Here is a 21605-nt window from a genome sequence, read left to right on the forward strand (position 1 = left end):
ACTGCAGAGGCCTGTTCTTCTCCTTTGATGCTTTGGCAATGCTCGGCGTGGCTTGTCCTGCTGAAGCAAACGTCTCTAATGGGCTGCAAGCTGGCTTCCCCTCCGGTGGTGCCTCTCCTGCTAGAGACTGATCTGCTTTGACGTCACGGAATGAGCAGCAACATTCTGCCTGCTGGGATGCGTGGATTTGTTTGACGCGGGTGCAGCTGCCATGAGGGGAGTACAAGCCCGGCAAAGGGGAGGTGGAAGAGCGAACCACACGCAGGATCCAAGGATAGCAGCGGGTGTATTTGGGCAGAAAGGCAGGAAGAGATGCGAGGGTCAGCTGGAAGCTGTTTGCTGAAGATGAGAGAGGGAGAATAACTCTCTAGTCGGATTGTTGCAGCAGAGATGTGCCTTCCTTTCTTCCCCCACTACAGACTTCCCCTTTCATCCTAACTGTCTTCTCTCTTTCCCTCGCAGCAAACCTAAAGAATCCACCTTCAGCGCTGGTGAGTAGATGCTGCCACACTTTGCAGTTTATGGTGGGGGGGAAACACCCAGAAATCCAGTCCGAGGCTGGGAGCTGGGCATGGCCATAGAAGCCTGGAGGTCATGCGGAATATATGAATGGCGTGCGCCAGCATGGTCCAGGTTGTACAATTCTTGAGAGATGGTGTGCGTGCGCGCGCGCGCGCCCTTTTAACACAGCCCAAGTGTTCTTACGTAGAATAGTGGAGGGAGAAGACCGGTCAAAGAGGGAAACTCATCTGATAAGCTTGCCTTCTGGAAATTCTCCCTTCGTGCCCTCCAGGAGGGCGGGCCTTGCTTGCCCCAAGTGATTAGCTTTCTGCAAGTTTTGCTTCAGGGCAGTTAAGGTGAGAGATGGAGGAGAGCGTCTGGTTTTAGGGGAAATCAAGGCGCTCTCTTGTGTAGAGGCAGTTAAGGTGAGAGATGGAGGAGAGCGTCTGGTTTTAGGGGAAATCAAGGCGCTCTCTTGTGTAGAGGCAGCCCCGCTCCCTCTGGGCAGCTGGAGGAGGTCTTGCAAGTGCAGTTATGGGTGATGGGTGATCGTGACGCCTTCTCTCTCCCCCCCCCCCCGGTGATCCGTACGCAGAGGATGGTTACGTGAAGATGTTCCTGCGGGGGCGGCCCATCCCCATGTTTGTCCCCGATGCTGTTGTCGCCACCTACAGCCTTGATGCCAAGCTGGATCTACCCCATAAGAAGCTGAAGCTGGACTGGGTGTATCCTACTCAAAGCAGTCTCCTGGGGAGGGGGGGAAGAAAAGGGAGTGGGGTGCTTGAAGCGAGTTCTGGATCTTCCCCTCCTTGGCTCCCAGAGCTGGTGGCCAGGACCGCAAAGCCCATTCTCTCTTTTTGTCCTTGACCCACCGACATCCACTCCAGCTATGGGTATCGGGGTCGTGACTGCCGCGCCAACCTTTTCCTGCTGCCCACGGGGGAGATCGTGTATTTCGTGGCTGCCGTGGCTGTCCTCTACAACGTGGAAGAACAGCGCCAACGCCACTACCTGGGCCACAATGATGACATCAAGTGGTAAGCGGGGGGGGGGAGGCGGTTCCTGCGCTGTTTCTTTCCTCTCCAGCTGGAACAGCAGAGGAGCAGCGAGGGGGGTCCGGAAGATGCATTGCCAGTTTTGGAGGCGGCGCCACTTTTAAAAATAGAAGGAGCCATTGCAAGGAGTGGGTGGGTGGGTGGCTGGCCTTTCGGAGCCCCCAGTGTTCTCTCTGCATACGAGTGTGTGACTTCTATCCTTTCCTTTCTCACTCAGCCTAGCTGTGCATCCTGACATGGTCACCATAGCAACTGGGCAGGTGGCCGGGACTTCGAAAGATGGCAAGGTGAGGGGCAACTGGCTAGAGGAGGAGGCGCCAGAGATTGGGAGGTGTCGGTGGTGGGAAGAGAGAGGGAGCAAAGGAGAAACGGAAACAGATTGCATGCATTTAAAGCCAACGGGAAAAATCCCCCCCCCATTCCCAAATAATGGGGCAGCTGAACATTTGCGTACTTAGGAGCTGCCCTTTATGTCTCTTTACTTTAGCATCCCTTCCCCGTCCCAGCCAAGGCATGGAGATCCTGGTGCTCTTTCTCCCCAGTATCTTGTAGCCAGAAGCGTCTGCCCCCTCTGAATGTGGTTGCACCAGTGATCAGCTGCAGCTAATAGCCGACTGCAGCCCTGCCTTCCTCTGTTCTGCTTTTAAAACAAACCTTGTGGCCAGTGCCTCTTCCAGAGCCCCCCAGGTTCCACAAGTTGTTTCTGTGTTGTGTGAAGGGCAGCTTCCTTTTGTGTATCCTGAACCGGCATTCTTCCTTCCGGCAGCCGCTGCCTCCCCACGTTCGGGTCTGGGATTCTGTGAGTCTGAACACGCTCCATGTCCTGGGCCCTGGGCCCTTCGACCGAGCTGTGAGCTGCGTGGGATTCTCAAAGTCTGTGAGTGATGCTTCCCCTTCCTTCCTTCCTCCCTCCCTCCCTTTCTTCCTTCCGCCAAAAAGGGGGAACCCAGAACCCACTGTTCACCCCACAAGCTTGGGTTAGGCAGATAACGATGATGATGGTGGTAATAAATAATAATAATAATAATAATAATAATAATAATAATAATAATAATAATAAAATTTTATTTATACCCCGCCCTCCCCGGTCAAAAACTGGGCTCAGGGCGGCTCACACCAACAGAATTACAATAAAACATAAAAACAATTAATTAAAATACAGATTAAAATACAGTATTAAAATTTAAAGTGCAGCCTCATTTCAAGTAGTCCATAAGTCCAAGCCATGAGGAAGGAAAACACAGGGGTCAGGCTGAGTCTAACCCAAAGGGCAGGCGGAACAGCTCTGTCTTGCAGGCCCTGCGGAAAGATGACAAATCCCGCAGGGCCCTGGTCTCCTGGGAAAGAGCGTTCCACCAAGTTGGGGCCAGTACTGAAAAGGCCCTGGCTCTAGTAGAGGCCAGGGGGGGGGAGTTTAGGAAGAATAAACGCCACAGTGCATCTGCAGTAGCACAACAGGACACCCTCATCTGCCCCAGCTGCAACAAAACATGTCTCTCCTGTATCAGTCTCTACAGCCACAGCAGGAGCTGCAACTCCCCAGTGGTTTGACTTCATCCCTGAAACCCCAATCCTCTATTGTCTCCTCAGCCAGACAGAGGCCAACAATGTATTAAATTTGTATTCTGCCCTTCATCCGAAGATCACAGGGCGGTTCACAACATAAAAATACAAAACAAGAACACAAAAGACATAGGAAAAACAAAAACAAACCAATAACTCGCCTCCCTCCCACAGACACATTGAAAAGGCCATAGATTAATCAGCCAAAGGCCTGGGAGAAGAGGAACATTTTTGCCTGGAGCCTAAAGATTTGTTACAAAAGGCTTCCCTGGGGAGAGCAATTCCACAAATGGGGAGCCACAGCAGAAAAGGCCCCTGATGTTGTCTCCCCCCACAGAAAGCAATTGGAACCTACTGTACAGAGTCAGACCATTGGTGCATCAGGCTCAGTATTACCTACACTGACTGGCAGCAGATATTCAGGATTCCAGGCAGGAACTTCTCCAAACCCTGGAGATGCCAGGATTGAACCTAGGAGCTTCTGCTTGCAAGGCAGAAGCTCTAGCCCTGAACTACGGCCTGGCCCGTTGACCACTAGTAAGGTTGTGATTCTTGTGGGGGGTGGAAGGAAGATGAGTTTGCAAGTTCAAGGAGGCCCAGCCTCCACCCCACTGCCTTCATATTCTGCCAAGGCATACCCTCCCCCTCCCCAGACTCAAATTCTGTAGCTGGGGGGATATCAGTTCTGTTATCAAGACTGCCTAAACCTTAGTTTTACAGAGCACTCGTTGGTTTGTATTTTAAAGAAAGAGGGAGCTGGCATGAGATTTCTAATTAGGTTTCGCTTCTAGAAATGGCTTGCCATGGTGAATCCAAGGCGTTGGACGGCAGTAGTGAGGGGTGCCTGCCCGGCTGCCTCTATCCATGTCTCTTCTCTCTCACCAGAATGGCGGAGGACTCTTATGTGCTGTCGATGACTCCAATGACCATGTACTGTCCGTGTGGGATTGGCAAAAGGAGCAGAAGCTCGCAGACGTGAAGGTAACTTTGCATTCTGCCCCGTTCCTTTGGCCAAAATCCAGCCTTTCCCAACCTGGGTTTGGCGCTCCAGACATTCTGGACTCTCCTTCTTTGGCGATCACTCATAGGCAAGTAAGACTGTCTTCCATAAACACGGTTTTAACAATGAGTCCGTAAGTGGCTGTGGAGGCCAGTTCTAGAACCACACGTCCTTCCACAGTGGGGACATTGGTTTCCAGGCGGGAGTTGATCACGGTGTGGAATTGCCAAGCGTGCCTTCCTCTTAGCACATTTCTCCCTTTTGTCCCGAGTTCGAGTGTCTTCAAAGCCCATGACACCTTTGCTGAAGGCTGTTCTCCAACTGGAGAGCTCGCAGGCCAGTGTTTCCCACTTGTCAGTGTTTTTACTACATTTATATAGATTTGCCTTGAGAGAGTCTTTAAACCTCTTTTTGTTGACCACCAGCATTATGCTTTCCATTTTTAAGTTGGGAATAGAGCAGTTGCTTTGGAAGACAATCATCAGGCATCCGCACAACATAGCCAGTCCAACGAAATTGATGTTGAAGAATCATTGCTTCAACACTGGGGATCTTTGCTTCTTCCAGTACACTGGCAATAGTTCACCTGTCTTCCCAAGTGATGTGTAAAATTTTCCGGAGACACCGTTGATGGAATCTTTTGAGGAGTTGGAAATGGCGTTTATACATTCTGGACTGGAATCATGTTCGCTGAGGCTTAAGGACAGCAGGTTGCCCCCGGCTGCCACAGTCTCTTGCGGCCCCTGCCTCTGGCCCCTGCCTGCTGATGCTTCACTGTACTGACCCCTCTCTCCTTCCTGCTCCTCTTGCTCCGCAGTGCTCCAATGAGTCTGTGCTGGCCGCAACTTTCCATCCTACGGAGCCAACGCTACTCATTACCTGCGGGAAATCTCACATCCACTTCTGGACGCTGGAGGGAGGCAGCCTCAGCAAGAGGCAGGGCATTTTTGAGGTGAGAGCGGGATCGGAAGGGAGAGGGATAAGCTGCAGAAGATTGTGGGTAGGCCAGGTTTGGGCTGGCTGGCGGGCTTGTGCCCCCGTCTAGCTCCTGGTCACATCAACAGGCTTGCACATGACACGAGGGCTTCCTGGTGGATTCTGCACATAAATCTTCCCCGGACCCCTCTTCAGTTAGGTGGGTTACAAACTGCATCCTGAGAAGTACAGGGACCAGTTCCCCTCTCTTCCACAAAGCACTTTGCATGGCCACGTGGGGGCAAGGGGGCTGTTCCCCTTGTTTTCTTGGTCAGCCCCCTTTCTCCAGATGGGGTAAAACCAGGGGGAAACCTGGTGTGACTCTGTGAAATGACACCTGTTCAAATACAGGTGTTACAGAGCATTCTAACGATTTGAAAAATGCACATCGCACGTATTGCTTCAGTAATACAGTGGTACCTTGGTTCTCAAACTTAATCCATTCCGGAAGTGCATTCCAAAAAGCAAAGCATTCCAAAACCATGGCGCACTTTCCCATAGAAAGTAATGCAAAACAGACTAATCCATTCCAGACTTTTAAAAACAACCCTTAAAACTGCCATTTAATATGAATTTTACTATCTAACAAAACCATTGATCCATGAAATGAAACCATTGATCAATAATCAATGAACTGTACTATAAAAGAAATAAAGACAGTATTATAGATGATAAAAATTAAAATAATTTTTTTCTTACCAGCACTGATGACAGTCATTGTTTGGATGGGAGGCTTTTATCCAGTTCCACAGTCATACAATCAATCAATCAATCAATCAGTAGCTGACCTGGGTTCCACACAGTCACAAAAACGAATTAACCGAAAAAGCCTCAAAAACAAAAATGCAAAATAAATAGCAAAAACAAAAGTGCCAAACTTAATCCGTTCCAGAAATCCGTTTGACTTCCAAAATGTTCGAAAACCAAGGCGCAGCTTCTGATTGGTGCAGGCACCCCGGAAACAATAGCCGACAGCCGCATCGGATGTTCGGCTTCCGAAAAACGTTCGGAAACCAGAACACTTACTTCCAGGTTTTGGGCATTTGAGAACCAAGGTGTTTGAGAACCAAGGTACTACTGTATTGCTTCAGTAATAACTAACTGCGAGGCCAAGAGGGGGTGTTGTTGACTGGGCAGCCCAGGACCTCCATATGCGCTGCCCAGGCTTGTGCCCCCCCCGGAGGTAATTTGGGTGCAGCTAACGCTGTGGTTTGACTTCACCCCTGGAGGCGCACTCCATTGCCTCTCAAGACAAATGTATGCCAACCGGCCAGCGTATGAATATGCTGAGCCAGAGAGACATTTTCTGGCCCAATTGGACCACTAATTTTCTTTGTCCTCTTTACTGCATGTCTACCCCGCCTTTTCCTCCCAAGGTTCCATTCCTCCTCATTGAATCCCCACAACAACCCTACAAGGCAGGTTTGGCTGTGAGAGGCAGTGACCAGCCCCCAAAGTCACCCAGTGAGCTTCAGGGCCAAGCAGGGATTTGAACCCTCTTTGTTCCCAGGTCCCAGCCCATAGCGCCTCACTAGTTCTTGCGTTGCAGACAAGATGGGGGTTTCTGCTTCGTTTGCTCTCTGGGACTTGGGGGGGGGGCACTTTCCCAACCCCACCCAGCCAAACCAGTTGAACCAACTACTGTGCGCACACACACACGGTCCTGGAGAACCAGTTCGGATCTGTTTGCTAAAGGGGTTGACTCTTAACCCTTTCTTGCACAGTGAGCTTTCAAGATGCAGTTGTCTTGCTGGCCAGCTCTCATTAGAGGTGGGGTGAAGTGGGAGCTCCAGGTTGGATTTGGGGTGGGTTTCCCGCCCCCTCTGCTCCCTGTTTTTGAGGCTCACCTGTTTTCCTTCCACAGAAACACGAGAAGCCCAAATATGTCCTGTGTGTGGCTTTCACAGAGAACGGAGACACTGTGACCGGAGATTCTGGGGGGAACCTCTACATTTGGGGGAAAGGTCAGTTTGGGAATGGGTTGAGGTGCTCCTAAATAGCAGCTCTGTCTGGTTGGGCTGTATCAGTCTAGCTAGGTGCTCCTGAGTGTTTCTACACAGCCAAATTTGTGAGTTGCTGCAGGGACTAAAAAATATTTTACTCTTACTGAATCCCTCACTCGCCTTTTCTCACGCAGGGTTCGTTCCCTTTCTTGTACCGACCAGTCACATAACCGCATTAACATTTTATTAGGCACCTGTAATATTCCGCTTGCACAATGTTCTTGGGACGAGAAGCATAGGTTCACCGAAGAGATGCTTCCCAACACTCAGATGCGATGCCAGAAAAAAACCAAAACCAATATCCAGAGGGGCCAAGTGCATTTGGCTCAGGGGGAGAAAAGAGCACCACCTCTCCTATTAGATTTCTGAAAGAAGAAAGAAAGGAATGAGACATTGGGGGGGGGAGGTGAATGACTCCTTTGGTGGGGGGGGCTTCTTTCCTTGCCCCCCCCTGGTTGCTGCTCTTGCCATCACTTTTTGAATAGAAACGTAAGTTTGGGAAGTGGAGCATAATATTATGGAAAAAGTATTTATTGATTAATTGCATTTATGTTCCACCCTTTTTCACCAAGGTGGTGTACATGGTTCCCCCCTCCCCATTTTATCTCTACAACAACCCTGTGAGGTAGGTTAGGCTGAGAGGCAGTGACTGGCCCCCAAGGTCACCCAGTGAGTTTCACAGCCGAGCAGGGATTCGAACCCTGGTCTCTCAGGTTCTAGTCTGACAAACCAGCCGCTACACCAAACTGACTCTCCCTTCGCCATAAAGGCTCCCTTGCGTCTCCAGAAAGCACTTAGGCCTCTAAGGCACCCTTCCCCATTCAGATGCCTTCCTGAGGTGGTGGACTTCATATCCCATCAGCCCCTGGGCCACCACACGGCCATGCTGGCTGGGGGGCCAATGGGAACTGCAGTACAAAACAGCTGGAGGGCAGCAGGTTGGGGAAGGTTTATGGTGGCCTTGCAGATTAACAGCACAAGACAAGGCAGGTATACTCAAAAATAAGTCCCGTTGACGTCAAAGGAACTTGTACCCAAGTTAAGCGTGGAAAGGCTTGCAAACTGATGCTGCAGCCCTGTTAGGGAAGCTGGTTTCTACTACAGAAGAAAAATCCTTCCCAGGTTCTGTCCTGGGCATGGGGGAAGGTTGTCCTGTCTAACAGTGTTGTCCTTCACCTGGCAGGGGGGAACAGGATTTGCCATGCAGTGCCAGGAGCCCATGAAGGTGGCATCTTTGGCTTGTGTGTGCTGCGGAATGGGACCATCGTTACGGGAGGCGGCAGGGACCGCAGAGTTGTGCTCTGGGGCCGGGATTACCAGAAGCTGCAGGAGAACGAGGTATTGCGGCCGGCCGGCTGGGTGGGTGGGTGGAGTCCTGCCTCCTTAGGGTAGCAGCCTTTCATGTCTTGCTTGGACCCAGTCATGGCCAAAGGTGCTGTGGAACGAGGGATCATAGAATCACAGGACTGTAGAGTTGGAAGGGGCCCCAAGGGTCATCTGATCGAACCCCCTGCAATGCAGGAACAATGCGCCAGGCACAATTCCAGCAGGGGAACAGAGGCGCAAGAACTTGCTGGTTCATGTTACAGAGGTCCTCTAGTTCAGCACCTGACCTTCCAGCAGGAAACAGCCAGCTGCTTTAATAATAATAATAATGATGATGATGTTTAGTTGTGTCTGACTCTTCGTGACCCATGGACCAGAGCACGCCAGGCACTCCTGTCTTTCACTCCCTCCTGCAGTTTGGTCAGACTCATGTTGGTAGCTTCGAGAACACTTTCCAACCATCTCGTCCTCTGTCGTTCCCTTCTCTTTCTGCCCTCAATCTTCCCCAGCATCAGGGTCTTTTCCAGGGAGTCTTCTCATGAGGTGGCCAAAGTATTGGAGCCTCAGCTTCAGGAACTGTCCTTCCAGTGAGCACTCATGGCTGATTTCCTTCAGAATGGAGAGGATTGATCTTCTTGCAGTCCATGGGACTCTCAAGAGTCTCCTCCAGCACCAGAATTCAAAAGCATCCATTCTTCAGCGATCAGCCTTCTTGATGGTCCAGCTCTCACTTCCATACATCACTACTGGGAAAACCATAGCTTTAACTATACGGACCTTTGTCAGCAAGGTGATGTCTCTGCTTTTTAAGATGCTGTCTAGGTTTGTCATTGCTTTTCTCCCAAGAAGCAGGCGTTTTTTAATTTCATGACTGCTGTCACCATCTGCAGGGATCATGGAACCCAAGAAAGTAAAATCTCTCACTGCCTCCATTTCTGCCCCTTCTATTTGCCAGGAGGTGATGGGACCAGTGACCATGATCTTAGTTTTTTTGATGTTGAGCTTCAGACCATATTTTGCACTCTCCTCTTTCACCCTCATTAAAAGGTTCTTTAATTCCTCCTCACTTTCTGCCATCAAGGTTGTGTCATCAGCATATCTGAGGTTGTTGATATTTCTTGCAGCAATCTTAATTCCGGTTTGGGATTCATCCAGTCCAGCCTTTTGCACGATGAATTTTGCATATAAGTTAAATAAACAGGGAGACAATATACAACCTTGTCATACTCCTTTCCCAATTTTGAAGCAGTCAGTTGTTCCATATCCAGTTCTAACTGTAGCTTCTTGTCCCACATAGAGATTTCTCAGGAGACAGATGAGGTGATCAGGCACTCCCATTTCTTTAAGAACTTGCCATAGTTTGCTGTGGTTGACACAGTCAAATGCTTTTGCATAGTCAATGAAGCAGAAGTAGATGTTTTTCTGGAACTCTCTAGCTTTCTCCATAATCCAGCGCAAGTTTGCACTTTGTTCTCTGGTTCCTCTGCCCCTTTGAAATCCAGCTTGCACTTCTCGGTCCACATACTGCTTAAGCCTACCTTGTAGAATTTTAAGCATAACCTTGCTAGCATGTGAAATGAGAGCCATTGTGTGGTAGTTGGAGCATTCTTTGGCAGTGCCCTTCTTTGGGATTGGGATGTAGACTGATCTTCTCCAATTCTCTGGCCACTGCTGAGTTTTCCAAACTTGCTGGCATATTGAGTGTAGCACCTTAACAGCATCATCTTTTAACATTTTAAATAGTTCAGCTGGAATATCATCACTTCCACTGGCCTTGTTATTAGCAGTGCTTTCTAAGGCCCATTTGACTTCACTCTCCAAGATGTCTGGCTCAAGGTCAGCAACCACACTACCTGGGGTGTACGAGACCATATCTTTCTGGTATAATTCCTCTGTGTATATTATTATTTTAATAATAATTTATTCCTTATACCCCTCCCAACTGGCTGGGTTTCCCCAGCCACTCTGGGTGGCTCCCAACAGGATATTAGAAACACGGTAAAACATCAAACATTAAAAACTTCCCTAAACAGGTTTGCTTTCAGATGTCTTCTAAAAGTCAGATAGTTGTTTATTTCCTTGACATTTGAGAGGAGGGCGTTCCACAGGGCGGGCGCCACTGCCGAGAAGGCCCTCTGCCGGGTTTGGGAGGTTTACAAATGGCGCAGGGTGGCATCTTTTAATGTATTGTAATCTTTGTTGGAAGCCGCTCAGAGTGGCTGGGGAAACCCAGCTGGATGGGCGGGGTACAAATAATAAATTATTATTATTATTAATTTATTATATTATCTTCTGTTGTAAAACCCGTCCTCTAGTACCTGCTAGTTGGCAGTGAACTGTCTCTGAACAGAGAGGGGTCACAGTGGTCAGATCTGCCTATAGGTCAAATCTTTTTTAAAAAAATTATAATAAAGGCATTCATTCAATAAGCTCATTTGCTCATGCTTAACCTCAGCGTTGCATTTTTCGAGTACCTATTTAAAAAGCAAAGCAAACTGTTTCGGATGCACGTCTCTGCTAGCCCTGTCTGGGCATTGTCTGCTCTCCCTGAGGGGGGTCTGTGTTTCCCTCTCCCTGCAGGTGCCTGAGGGATTTGGGCCAGTACGCACCATTGCAGAGGGAAAGGGCGACTCCCTCTTTGTGGGCACCACCCGGAACTCAGTGCTCCACGGATCCTTGGCAACTGGCTTCTCCCTCCTAGTTCAGGTAAGGAGGACGGCAGCTACTGGGCATGCTTATGCCTGGATTCAAAGAGCTGCAGCAACTGGGATCACTGGGTGACTGATAAGGACCCCAAAAGAACTGTGCTGGATCAGGCCAATGGCCCTTCTGAACCAGCGTCCTGTTCTCATAGTAGCCAACCAGGTGCCCCAAGGGGAAACCCGCAAGCCGGACCTGAGTGCGAGAGCAGGTCTCCTGTGCTGTGCTATTCAGCAACTGGCGTTGCTCCCTCCAGCTGTGGAGGCAGAGCGGAGCCTTCGTTATGGCTAGTAGCCATCGATACCCCTCTCCTCCTCCAGGAATTTATCTAATCTTCATTTAAAGCCATCTAAGTTGGTGGCCATCACTGCCTCCTGTGGCAGGGAGTTCCATATGTTAGGAAAACATTATTTAAGAAACAGATAAAAGCTCCTTTAAGTTTTAAAGAGGGTTCCAGAATTTTCTTTGTTGTGGGGGAGTGGCACTCTTGGCTTGATTGGTGTCAGCTGGAGGTGCAAATAAAGGGAGGAAGTTGCAGGCCGCAATTTCAGCACGAGGAAAGCACACACACACACACACACACACACACACACACACACACAGCGTTTATACCCTGCTGGGGAGATATAGAAAGCATGTAAAGAGTTTGTATATATTTGTAATAGAAATGCTTGTGCAACCCGCCAAGCAATAAAGAAGCTCTTGACTGAGGAATTTGACCATGACTCCTGTTCTTGTCGTCTGCCTCCGGGGAAACACTCTGCTATAAACAGTGAGAAGTGGTTTTACTGAGGTGCCACCATGCAAGCAGAAAGCGCAGCCGAAGTGTGTGGGCGGTAACCTCTAATACAGGCGTCCCCAAACTCGGCCCTCCAGCTGTTTTGGGACTACAACTCCCATCATCCCTAGCTAACATGACCAGTGGTCAGGGATGATGGGAATTGTAGTCCCAAAACATCTGGAGGGCCGAGTTTCTGGATGCCTGCTCTAATACCATAAGCATAAGCTAACCATGCGCTGCGTGAAGGGCTTTCTTTTATCTGCCCTGAATCCTTCAACAGCTTCATCAAGCGTCAACTAGTCTTAGGGTGATGAGAGAGGGAGAAGAGCTTTTCTCTCTCCACTTTCGCCATGCCGTGAATAATTGTACGAACTTACATCTTGTCGCCTCTTACTCCAAACTATAAAAAAGTCCCAAATGTTACAGCCTTTCTTCAAAGGATGAGCCGCTCCGGCCCCTTGATATTTTTGCTTGCAGTGGGAGACTTGGGTGGTTCCGGTGACTGTAGTCTTTCTTCCTTTTCCCCAGGGACACACAGAAGAACTATGGGGCCTGGCCACCCACCCTGCTTTGGACCAGTTCCTGACCTGCGGGCAAGACAAGCAGGTTCACCTGTGGAGCGTGGCCACCCACCAGCCCCTGTGGAGCAAGGGGATCGAGGTGAGTTCTTGTGCCGGGTGGGGGGCAGAGGCGAGGACTGGGTTGGGGAATCATAGAATCATAGAGTTGGAAGAGACCACAAGGGCCATCCAGTCCAACCCCCTGCCGAGCAGTAAACACCATCAAAGCATTCTTGACATATGCCTGTCAAGCCTCTGCTTATAGACCTCCAAAGAAGGTAGCAAATTCCACTGCCAAACAGCTCTTACTGTCGGGAACCTAATGTTTAGGTGGAATCTTCTTTCTTGTAGTTTAAATCCATTGCTCCGTGTCCGCTTCTCTGGAGCAGCAGAAAACAACCTTTCTCCCTCCTCTATATGACATGCTTTTATATATTTGAACATGGCTATCATATCACCCCTTAACCTTCTCTTCTCCAGGCTAAACATACCCAGCTCCCTAAGCCGTTCCTAGGCGGGCGGGCATTCCGGGTAGGGTTCTGAGTGAGGGGCAATTGAGGCTCGCTCACCTGGGAAGGGGAGCCCTTCTAGGAGAACTCTGACCCCAAACCTCCTCTGCCTTGTGGGATATCTTCAGGAGAAGAAAGGGCTCAGGAGTAAACCCTACAGAACTCTGGAGTGGCGTCCTTAAGACGGCTGGATGGCACCTAGTACGCCTCCTTCCGACAACTCCTGCAGCCAAGCTGATGCCAAACTTCTTGCTCTGCTTTCCTTTGGACCACAGCAGTGAGGCCGAGGGGGGCGTGTCTTGTCGTCTGGGCAGCCCAGGACCTCCAGACACACTGCCCAGGCTTGCACCCCAAGGGAGGTCATTTGGGTGATGCCAACGCAGTTCCATGGGGTCCCTCCCTCCCCGATTCCCATAAAACAGTTCCCATGCTTAGTGCTACACACCCCATATTGCACTTCCTTTCTCTGTCTCCTGCAGGATGCAGCTCGCTCGGCTGGATTCCATCCCAGCGGCTCGGTGTTAGTGGTGGGCACCGTAACTGGCAGGTAATTATTATTATTTATTAGATTTGCAAACTGCCCTAGACCCATGGGTCTCAAGGTGGTTCACAGAATAAAATCGCAATATAAAAACACAAAATACATAATAAAAATGAAAACAAGAACAACCCAGTAACTCCCCCCCATCCACATTTTGAAAGGTTAAAGGAAAAGGTAAAGGGACCCCTGACCATTAGGTCCAGTTGCAGACGACTCGGGTTGTGGCGCTCATCTCACTTTATTGGCCGAGGGAGCCGGCATACAGCTTCCGGCCACTTCTGGCGAACCAGAGCAGCACACGGAAACGCTGTTTACCTTCCCGCCAGAGCAGTACCTATTTATCTACTTGCACTTTGACGTGCTTTTGAACTGCTAGGTTGGCAGAAGCAGGGACCGAGCAACAGCTCACCCTGTCACAGGGATTCGAAATGCCGACCTTCTGATCGGCAAGTCCGGCCTATGCTCTGTGGTTTAACCCACAGCGCCACCCATGTTGAAAGGTGTTTAACCCACAGCGCCATGCCAATCAGCCCAAGGCCTGGTTGAAAAGGGACATTTTCGCCTGGCGCCTAAAGGTATAGAATTTAAGGCACCAGGCGAACCTCCCTGGGGAAAGCATTTCACAAACGGGAAGCAAACTTCAGAAAAGGCCCTGTTCTCGTCTTGCCACCCTCTGGACCTCAAGTGGAGGAGGCACGTAAAGTAGAAGGGCCACATAGGAGTCCAGGACAGTTCATATGGAAAGAAGCGGTCCTTGAGGTGTTGTGGTCCTGAGCCATTTAAGGCTTTATAGCTCAGTACCAGCACTTTGAATTGGGGCCAGAAACTTAATTGGTAGCCAGTGCAGTTGGGCCAGGGTCGGTGTGATATGCTCAAACCAACTAGACCTGTTGAGCCACCTTGGCAGCCGGGGAAGGGATGCTCAATCCAAAGTGTGTGGGGGGGGGAGGCGCTGGAGATGATGTTGTGGTACCCTACTGTTTGCCTGGGTGACCCTCTTGGGATGTATTTTTTCATCCCATTTATCTCCCATCTTTTCCTCCAAGGAGATCAAGGTGGTGTGTGTGGTCCTTCTCTTCCCCAAGGCAGTCACTCGGTGAGCTTCATGGCCAAGTAGGGATTCAAACCCTGGTCTCCCCCAGGTCCTAGTCTCGCACTCTAACCACTGCACCACACTGGCTGGAAGAGGTGGAACAGCAGGATCCCACCCCGCCCCTGCCCCCGCCCCCAAAGCCAATTTCCTTAAGGTGGGCAATGAACTCTCAACCTGCACAAGTATTTTTGGAAGGGGTCAGAATCGGTTTTATGTTTCCCGCCCCCCTGCCAATGCTGCCCCCGTGTCTTTTCTCACTGCCCCCGCAGGCCTCTGCGAATGGCAACTTCTCTCACCACTGGAACACAGAGGAAGCTGCCTTAAAATGAGTCAGTCCATCTCACTCAGTTCTGTCTACACTGACAGGCAGCATGTCTCCAGGGTTTCAGACAAGGGCTGTCTCCTGGCCCTGCCTGGAGATGGAGATGATGATTTAAATTTGCATTCCATTCTTCAGGGCTGGCCAACTCCCAAGAGACTGTGATCTACTTACAGAGTTAAAAACTGGCAGTGATCTACCCCCTTTTGGGGGGGTTCAGGTCAAAGTTGTTGAGATTTTGGGGGGAGGAGGAAAGCCCCGTTTTTTAGGCATTCAGGTCAAAGTTGTTGATGAGCTTTTTTTAGGGAGAAGGAAAGCCCTGTTTTGGGGGGTGCAGGGCAAAAGAATTGAGCTTTTTTCAGGGGAGCCAAAGTTGTTGAGCTTCTTTGGGGGAGCCGGTGATCTACCACAGACGTCCAGTGATCTACCGGTAGATCACGATCTACCTGTTGGACGTGCCTGTGGAGATTCTTCATCCAAGGTTCACAGGGCGGTTCGCAATATTAAAAACACAAAACAAGAACACAAAATTCATAATAAAACAAAGCACATTTCAAAGGCCGTAGAATGTTAGCCAGCCAAAAGCCCTAAAGAGAAACATTTTCTCCTGGCGGCTGGAGATATGTAACAAACGTGCCAAGCGAGAGATTAGACCTGGGTCCTTCTGCATGCAATGCAGGTGCTCCCCCTCTGAGCTCTGGCCCTTCACCAAAATCAGTCCAGCAGATCTGATTTTCCTCTGGGGAGTCTCTTCCTCCCCTCCTGTCCTGCCACTACACAGCCAAAGAAACTTAGCACCTCCAAGGCACACTCTATCCTACGAAAGGGGGAGAGAAAGAGAAGAGCTTCTGGACCCACAACTTAGATACTGGAGGCAGGGAAGGTGCAGAAATCCAGCTTGCGGCGCTGTTCTCTGCTTTGATCCAGGCATCTTCGGCTGCTCTGGCCTCCTGTAAAACTTTCCCCTCCCCTCTCTGCTTCAATTCAGGTGGCTGGTGCTGGACACAGAGACCCGAGACCTGGTGACCATCCACACGGATGGAGGGGAGCCCATTTCTGTGGTCAGCTTCTCCCCAGGTAGGAGATTGGGGGACGGGACGGAGGGAGGAGCCAACGGGTGGATTTGGCAGAATCCTACCATGATCTGTTTGTTTGTCATTGCGTTTAGCTGCTGCTGCTGCTGCTGTTGTTGTTGAATTGTGATGTCTGAAAGTAGGTTTTTTTTGCCTGGGAAAGGCAAGCAGAGCATTCGCTGTTAAGATAGGAGGGCTTGTCCTCTTGGTTTGTTCCTCCATTCTTGATGGAAGGAGTGTAAAGAGCTTTGGATTAGACCAAATATTCAGATAGTTGGCCAGTGGGAGAGGGTGTCCTGTCTCCAAGTGACCAGCTGAATGTCTATGGGAAGCCCACAAGCAGAACATGAATGCAATTGCTCTCTCTCCCTCCTGCGATTCCCAACATATTATTATTATTATTATTATTATTATTATTATTATTATTATTATTAATATACCACCCTATACCCAGGTGTCTCAGGGCAGTTCTCAGAATAAAATCAAGATATAAAATGACAAAATACCTAATAAAAACAACCCAATAGCCCCTCCCCAACAAAAAAACACATTTTAAAAGGGCATAGGATGTCAATCAGATCAACCAAAGGCCTGGTTAAAAAGGAATGTTTTTGTCTGGCGCCTAAAGGTGTATAATGAAGGCGCCAGGCAAACTTCCCTGGGGAGAGCATTCCACAAACAGGGAGCCACTGCAGAGAAGGCCCTGTTCTTGTTTGCCACCCTCCGGCCCTCTCAAGGAGGGCCTCAGAAGGTGATCTAAGGGTCAGGGTAGGTTCATATGGAAAGAGGAGGTCATTGAGGTATTGTGGTCCCGAGTCGTTTGATGCTTTATAAGTCAGAACCAGCACTTTGAATTGGGCCCAGAAGCTAATTGGTAGCCGGTGTAGTCAGACCAGGTCCGGTGTAATACAGTGGAACCTCGGTTTATAACTACCGCTGTTTATGAACGCCTCTGTTTACGAACGTTGCGGACCTGGAAATGTTTACATCCGGGTTCTGCTGCGGTGGATGCGCAGATCGCGCATGCGCAGAAGTGCTCTATCGATGCTTTGCGCACACGCAAAAGCATGCCTTTGGGGAGCAAATGCCTCCGTTTACGAACGCCTTCGTGGAACGGATTGCGTTCGTAAACCAAGGTTCCACTGAATGCTCAAACTGTCTTGCAACCTGGCCGCTGAATTCTGCACCAGCTGGAGTTTCCGAACAATCTTCAGAGGCAGCCCTAGTTATAATGCAATGGGATTTGGAGGGACACTGAATCCCAGAGATATGTTGTTCCACTGTTCAATTTGTTTTTAACAAGGCTTATGTGATTTTCATTCTTTTTGCCTGGTTGGGAATATTCTCCGGGACCTTTTCAGTGGAAAACGGTTAAAATATTACAAAAAAACTAAGCCTATTGAAACTGACTCCTTCGGAAGGTGGTGGACTCTCCTTCCTTGGAGGTTTTTAAATAGAAGTTGGATGGCTGTCCGTCACGGATACTTCAGCTGAGATTCCTGCTTTGCAGGGGGTTGGACTGGATGACCCTCGGGGTCCCTTCCAACTCTACAACTCTCTGATTCTAAGTGTGCACTGGAGACTAAAAATTCTGAGCTGCATTAAGACCCCCATTTTGCCTTCCAGTGTCTGCCCACCCCTCCAGTCCCCTGACTCTTGCCTTTGTGCTTTGCAGATGGCAAATACCTGGCTCTGGGCTCCCATGACAACTTTGTCTACATCTACCTGGTTTCTGAGGGTGGCAGGAAGTATGGGCGTGTCGGCAAGTGTTCGGTGAGTGGAGGCACAATCAAAGACAGAATTGCATTCTTCCCAGAAAGATTCCCTTCCTCCCCTGACTTCCTTTCACCCAAAGGTTACAACATCCAAAATGCCACGTTTAAAAGCAACTTGCGATCACAAAACAAGGCAGGTGCTAAAGATATACACCTCAAGTGCTGAAAACAGGGTAAAGAGGTGCGTCTCCAGGGGGTGGAATATTTGCACCCCACTTTTCTCTAGCCCAGAGAGGCTCTCCAAAGCAGCTGACAAATACTTAAGGCAAAAGAAACACCCAAATATAGTTTCAGAAGCAGAAATGTCCCTGTGGCGACATGGCTGAATGGGATTTCTTAGCATTGCCCCCACTTGAGCAGTTGGGTCTGATGTCCAGCTATGAAGTATTTACGGATGTGCTGGGCATCTTCTGTTTCAGGCACCCCCTGTTGCATCCTTGTAAGGTGGTCTTCGCCAACCTAGTGCCCTCCATATGTTTTGGACCACAGCTCTCATTAGCCCCAGTGACGGTGCTGATGGGAATTGTAGTTCAAAGCATATCGAGGGCACCAGGTCGACGAAGGCTGCCATATTAAGGTAGCGAAACACTGTAATATTGCAAGTGGGCAGCAGAGGGAGCTGCTCTGTCGGATATAGGGGTCCAGCCAGGCATGCATAAATAAATGACCGGGTATGTGTCTTTTTTTAAAAAAACAACAACATTATCCTTTTAAAAAAAAACGGATAAGGGTTTGTGGTGCTTCACTCCTCTGGGTAGGTGCAGCTGTCCACAACAGACTGATTTCCTGGGCCTTTTTTGACTTGGCCCCAGAAGATGCTGAACAACATGAGCCTCTGGCCATGCACAGAGTGTCTACCTCATTTGGGCGCAGTGAGGAGATTAGCAGGGCACACGGTGGCCATGAGTGCCAGGGTCCTTCGCCTTGAACGGAAATAAAACGCTATGGGCTAAGTTGGTTAGAGCATGGGGGTGATAGCGCCAATGTCGCAGGTTCGATCCCTTTATGGGACAACTGCATAATCTTGCATTGCAGGGGGCTGGACTAGATGATCCTTGAGGTACCTTCCAAGTCAACGATTCTGTGGTTTCTAAGGGGTTGTAGAGCATCAAGCAAGTTATGTGTGTAACAGGAAGTGTTCCCCTTGCAGGTGTGTGTGTGTGTGTGTGTGTGTGAATCTAAAATCTCCCCTTTGCTCCAGGGCCACTCCAGTTTCATCACCCATCTGGACTGGTCATTTGACAGCAGCTGTTTGGTCACCAATTCTGGCGATTACGAAATCCTGTACTGTGAGTATAGAGTTTGGGTTCTTTTTCTTAGTACCACCTTTGCGCTAGGAGAGGGACTAGGAGGAGTCCTCCTTATCAGACGATCTTTTCCTTTAGAGTCCTTTTCCGCAATCTGAGATCCCTGCAGAGGGAACATCTCAGGTCCTGTTGGCATTACGTGCTTTACATTCTCTTGCCTGTGTCTCCTTCTTCCTCCTCCTCCTGCTCCCTCCCCACAGGGGACCCCTCCACCTGCCGCCAGATCACCAGCGCCGAGGCCGTCCGCAACATGGACTGGGCCACAGCCACCTGCGTCCTGGGCTTTGGGGTTTTTGGTGAGTGTCTCCTGGCTGGGCGGGTGGTGTGAGCAAGAAAGGCTCTGCGGGTCTCCCAAAACCGAGGCACACACGTCATCCTTTAACCGCCTCAGACAGGATGATGCCCTTGGCTCCGCCCAGAAGCACAAATGGAAGAAATAATAAGAACAATAATAATTATTATTTATACCTCACCCATCTGGCTAGTCTAGGGGTGGTGGTCAGGGCCCCCCCCCCACTTCCTCTTCTTTTCTTTTATTTTCAAACCGTGAAAACATTGGCAAGCATCCCGCTGGTTACCGATAAACCACGGAGAATAGGATATGGCAAATGCCCCTTACAGACCCCACCCACTCCTGCCAGTTCTTTCGGCCATGCTGGTGGTTGGTCCAGCAAGCAACGGAGGGAATTGCAGGTTACGATGCACAAAATAGAAAAACGAGATGGGTTGGTGGGATGTACAGTTTATTTCCCTGCATAGGGAAGCTTTTTAATGTTTGATGTTTTGTTACGTTTCTATATATGTTAGAAGCCGCCCAGAGTGGCTGGGGCAACCCAGTTGAATGGGTGGGGTACAAATAATAAAATTATTATAGCCGTACCTTGCTTGTTGAATGCCTTGCGACTCGGACGTTTTGTGAGTGTTCTGGTTTGCAGACGTTCTTTGGAACCTGAACATCTGACGGGGCTTCTGTGGCTTCTGATGGGCTGCAGGAGCTTCCTGCAGCCCATCGGAAGCCACGATTTGGTTTCTGAACATTTTGGAAGTCAAACAGACTTCCAGAACGGATTCCATTCAACTTCCAAGGTATGGCTGTATTATTTTTACTGTTATTTCCGCCTCTGACTTTTTCTCTGCCCTGTTAGGGATCTGGCCCGAGGGTGCAGATGGCACCGACATCAACGCCGTCTGCCGCTCCCACGACGGGAAGCTCCTGGCGTCTGCCGACGACTTCGGCAAAGTGCACTTGTTTTCCTACCCTTGCTGCCAGCCGCGGGTGAGCCTCCAGCCCCACCTCCCCAGGGTTTCTTATCCTCTCGTTTTGCCCAGATCCTTTCCTTCTGCTCTCCTTCTAAGTAACCTGAAGGTGGGCAAGGAGCGTCCTGAGACTTCCCCACCAACCTCTCTCGGCTCGGCTCTTTCCGAGTTGCTCGCGGCATCTGCCACTCAAGCCTGTTCTCCCCCCCAGTTGCTGCAGTGCCTGAGTTTCTGGGTTGCCCCCCTTCCTAGCCCAGTGGTTCTCTAAGAGATTTCTCTGGGCCATACCTTCAGAATAAAAATTTGCTCTCAGCACACTAATTTTTTAAATATAAGAAATACGTAGGAGGACAAAAAGAAACAACTCCTAGCAGGGCTTGATTTATAACACAGAGCACAACTGCTTTATAATGTTATCATGGGACCCCACAGCAAATAGAAAAGCGTGCAGCTACATAAAAACATGAATCATTCCCCAAATGTAATTATAAGCAAGCCTATATGTACCTTAAGTATGTATGCAAACTTGAGGAGAAGTATGAGCTTGCTTTTGCTGGGTGATCTCATTTATAGGATGAGATTGTCCTCAGTATCACTCAATGCTCTTGCTCTCGTTTTGAAAAGACACCTATCCATATTCTGCAGAGGAAGAAGAAACTATACTGTATTACGCTGAAATGTTTAAATGTTTCTTTGTCTTGGAATCTCCCTCCACTTGCCATCCTCAGAGTTACAAGCTTGGTGGATTAGGGGAATGCTGTGGACATAGTGTGTCTTGATTTCGGGAAGGCTTTTGACAAGCGGGGCGGTCAGCCTTTGTGTGTGGGGTTTCTCCTGCCCTCTGCTGAGACCCCTTTCCCCTCTCTTGCTCCAGGCTCCCAGCCACACGTACAACGGCCACAGCAGCCACGTCACCAACATTGCCTTCCTCCACGACGACAGCCTGCTGCTCTCCACCGGTGGGACTGACACCAGCATCCTCCAGTGGCGCCTCGTCTAGGGGGAGGGCAAGACAGGGCGGGGGGCAAGCTGGGCTTTTCCCCTCCCAGGGGGAGGGAACGGGGCAACGAGTAGGGTTGGGGTTGGGGTTGGATCCTATTAAACACTTTTTGAGGTTGGGAGTGACAGCGGTATGTCCCTCGTGGATTGGGGAGGGGAGGGGGCTCTATCATTGCTGAGAGGCGTGGGGGGGGGGGGAAATTGTGGAAAGAGGAAGATTTAAAGAGGGCACAGTGGAGCTATATTTTACAGACATCTCTATATGAAT

At 49.8% G+C, this 21605-nt stretch overlaps 1 protein-coding gene across 3 annotated transcripts in view; it reads left to right on the forward strand.

Moving 5' to 3' along the window:
* The window catches only part of EML2 (EMAP like 2), a 36507-nt gene extending 15132 nt beyond the window's left edge, over positions 1 to 21375 (forward strand). For 2 of the 3 annotated variants that reach the window (XM_035117672.2, XM_060275478.1), the window contains exons 2-19: positions 463 to 491; positions 1097 to 1226; positions 1389 to 1538; positions 1774 to 1843; positions 2323 to 2433; positions 4005 to 4100; positions 4937 to 5071; positions 6959 to 7058; positions 8281 to 8435; positions 11004 to 11129; positions 12433 to 12564; positions 13453 to 13520; positions 15915 to 16003; positions 17675 to 17772; positions 18976 to 19063; positions 19282 to 19377; positions 20227 to 20357; positions 21213 to 21373. In XM_035117672.2, coding sequence (XP_034973563.2) covers positions 463 to 491; positions 1097 to 1226; positions 1389 to 1538; positions 1774 to 1843; positions 2323 to 2433; positions 4005 to 4100; positions 4937 to 5071; positions 6959 to 7058; positions 8281 to 8435; positions 11004 to 11129; positions 12433 to 12564; positions 13453 to 13520; positions 15915 to 16003; positions 17675 to 17772; positions 18976 to 19063; positions 19282 to 19377; positions 20227 to 20357; positions 21213 to 21338 — 1930 coding nt within the window. In that variant the 3' untranslated portion in view covers positions 21339 to 21373. Of the gene's footprint in view, positions 1 to 462; positions 492 to 1096; positions 1227 to 1388; positions 1539 to 1773; positions 1844 to 2322; positions 2434 to 4004; positions 4101 to 4936; positions 5072 to 6958; positions 7059 to 8280; positions 8436 to 11003; positions 11130 to 12432; positions 12565 to 13452; positions 13521 to 15914; positions 16004 to 17674; positions 17773 to 18975; positions 19064 to 19281; positions 19378 to 20226; positions 20358 to 21212 lie in introns of all 3 variants that reach the window. The other variant, XM_035117671.2, reaches the window with a different exon arrangement.
* Positions 21376 to 21605: the final 230 nt, after the last annotated feature.

This window comes from Zootoca vivipara, chromosome 6, assembly GCF_963506605.1.
Source record: "Zootoca vivipara chromosome 6, rZooViv1.1, whole genome shotgun sequence".
Classification (NCBI taxonomy): domain Eukaryota; kingdom Metazoa; phylum Chordata; class Lepidosauria; order Squamata; family Lacertidae; genus Zootoca; species Zootoca vivipara.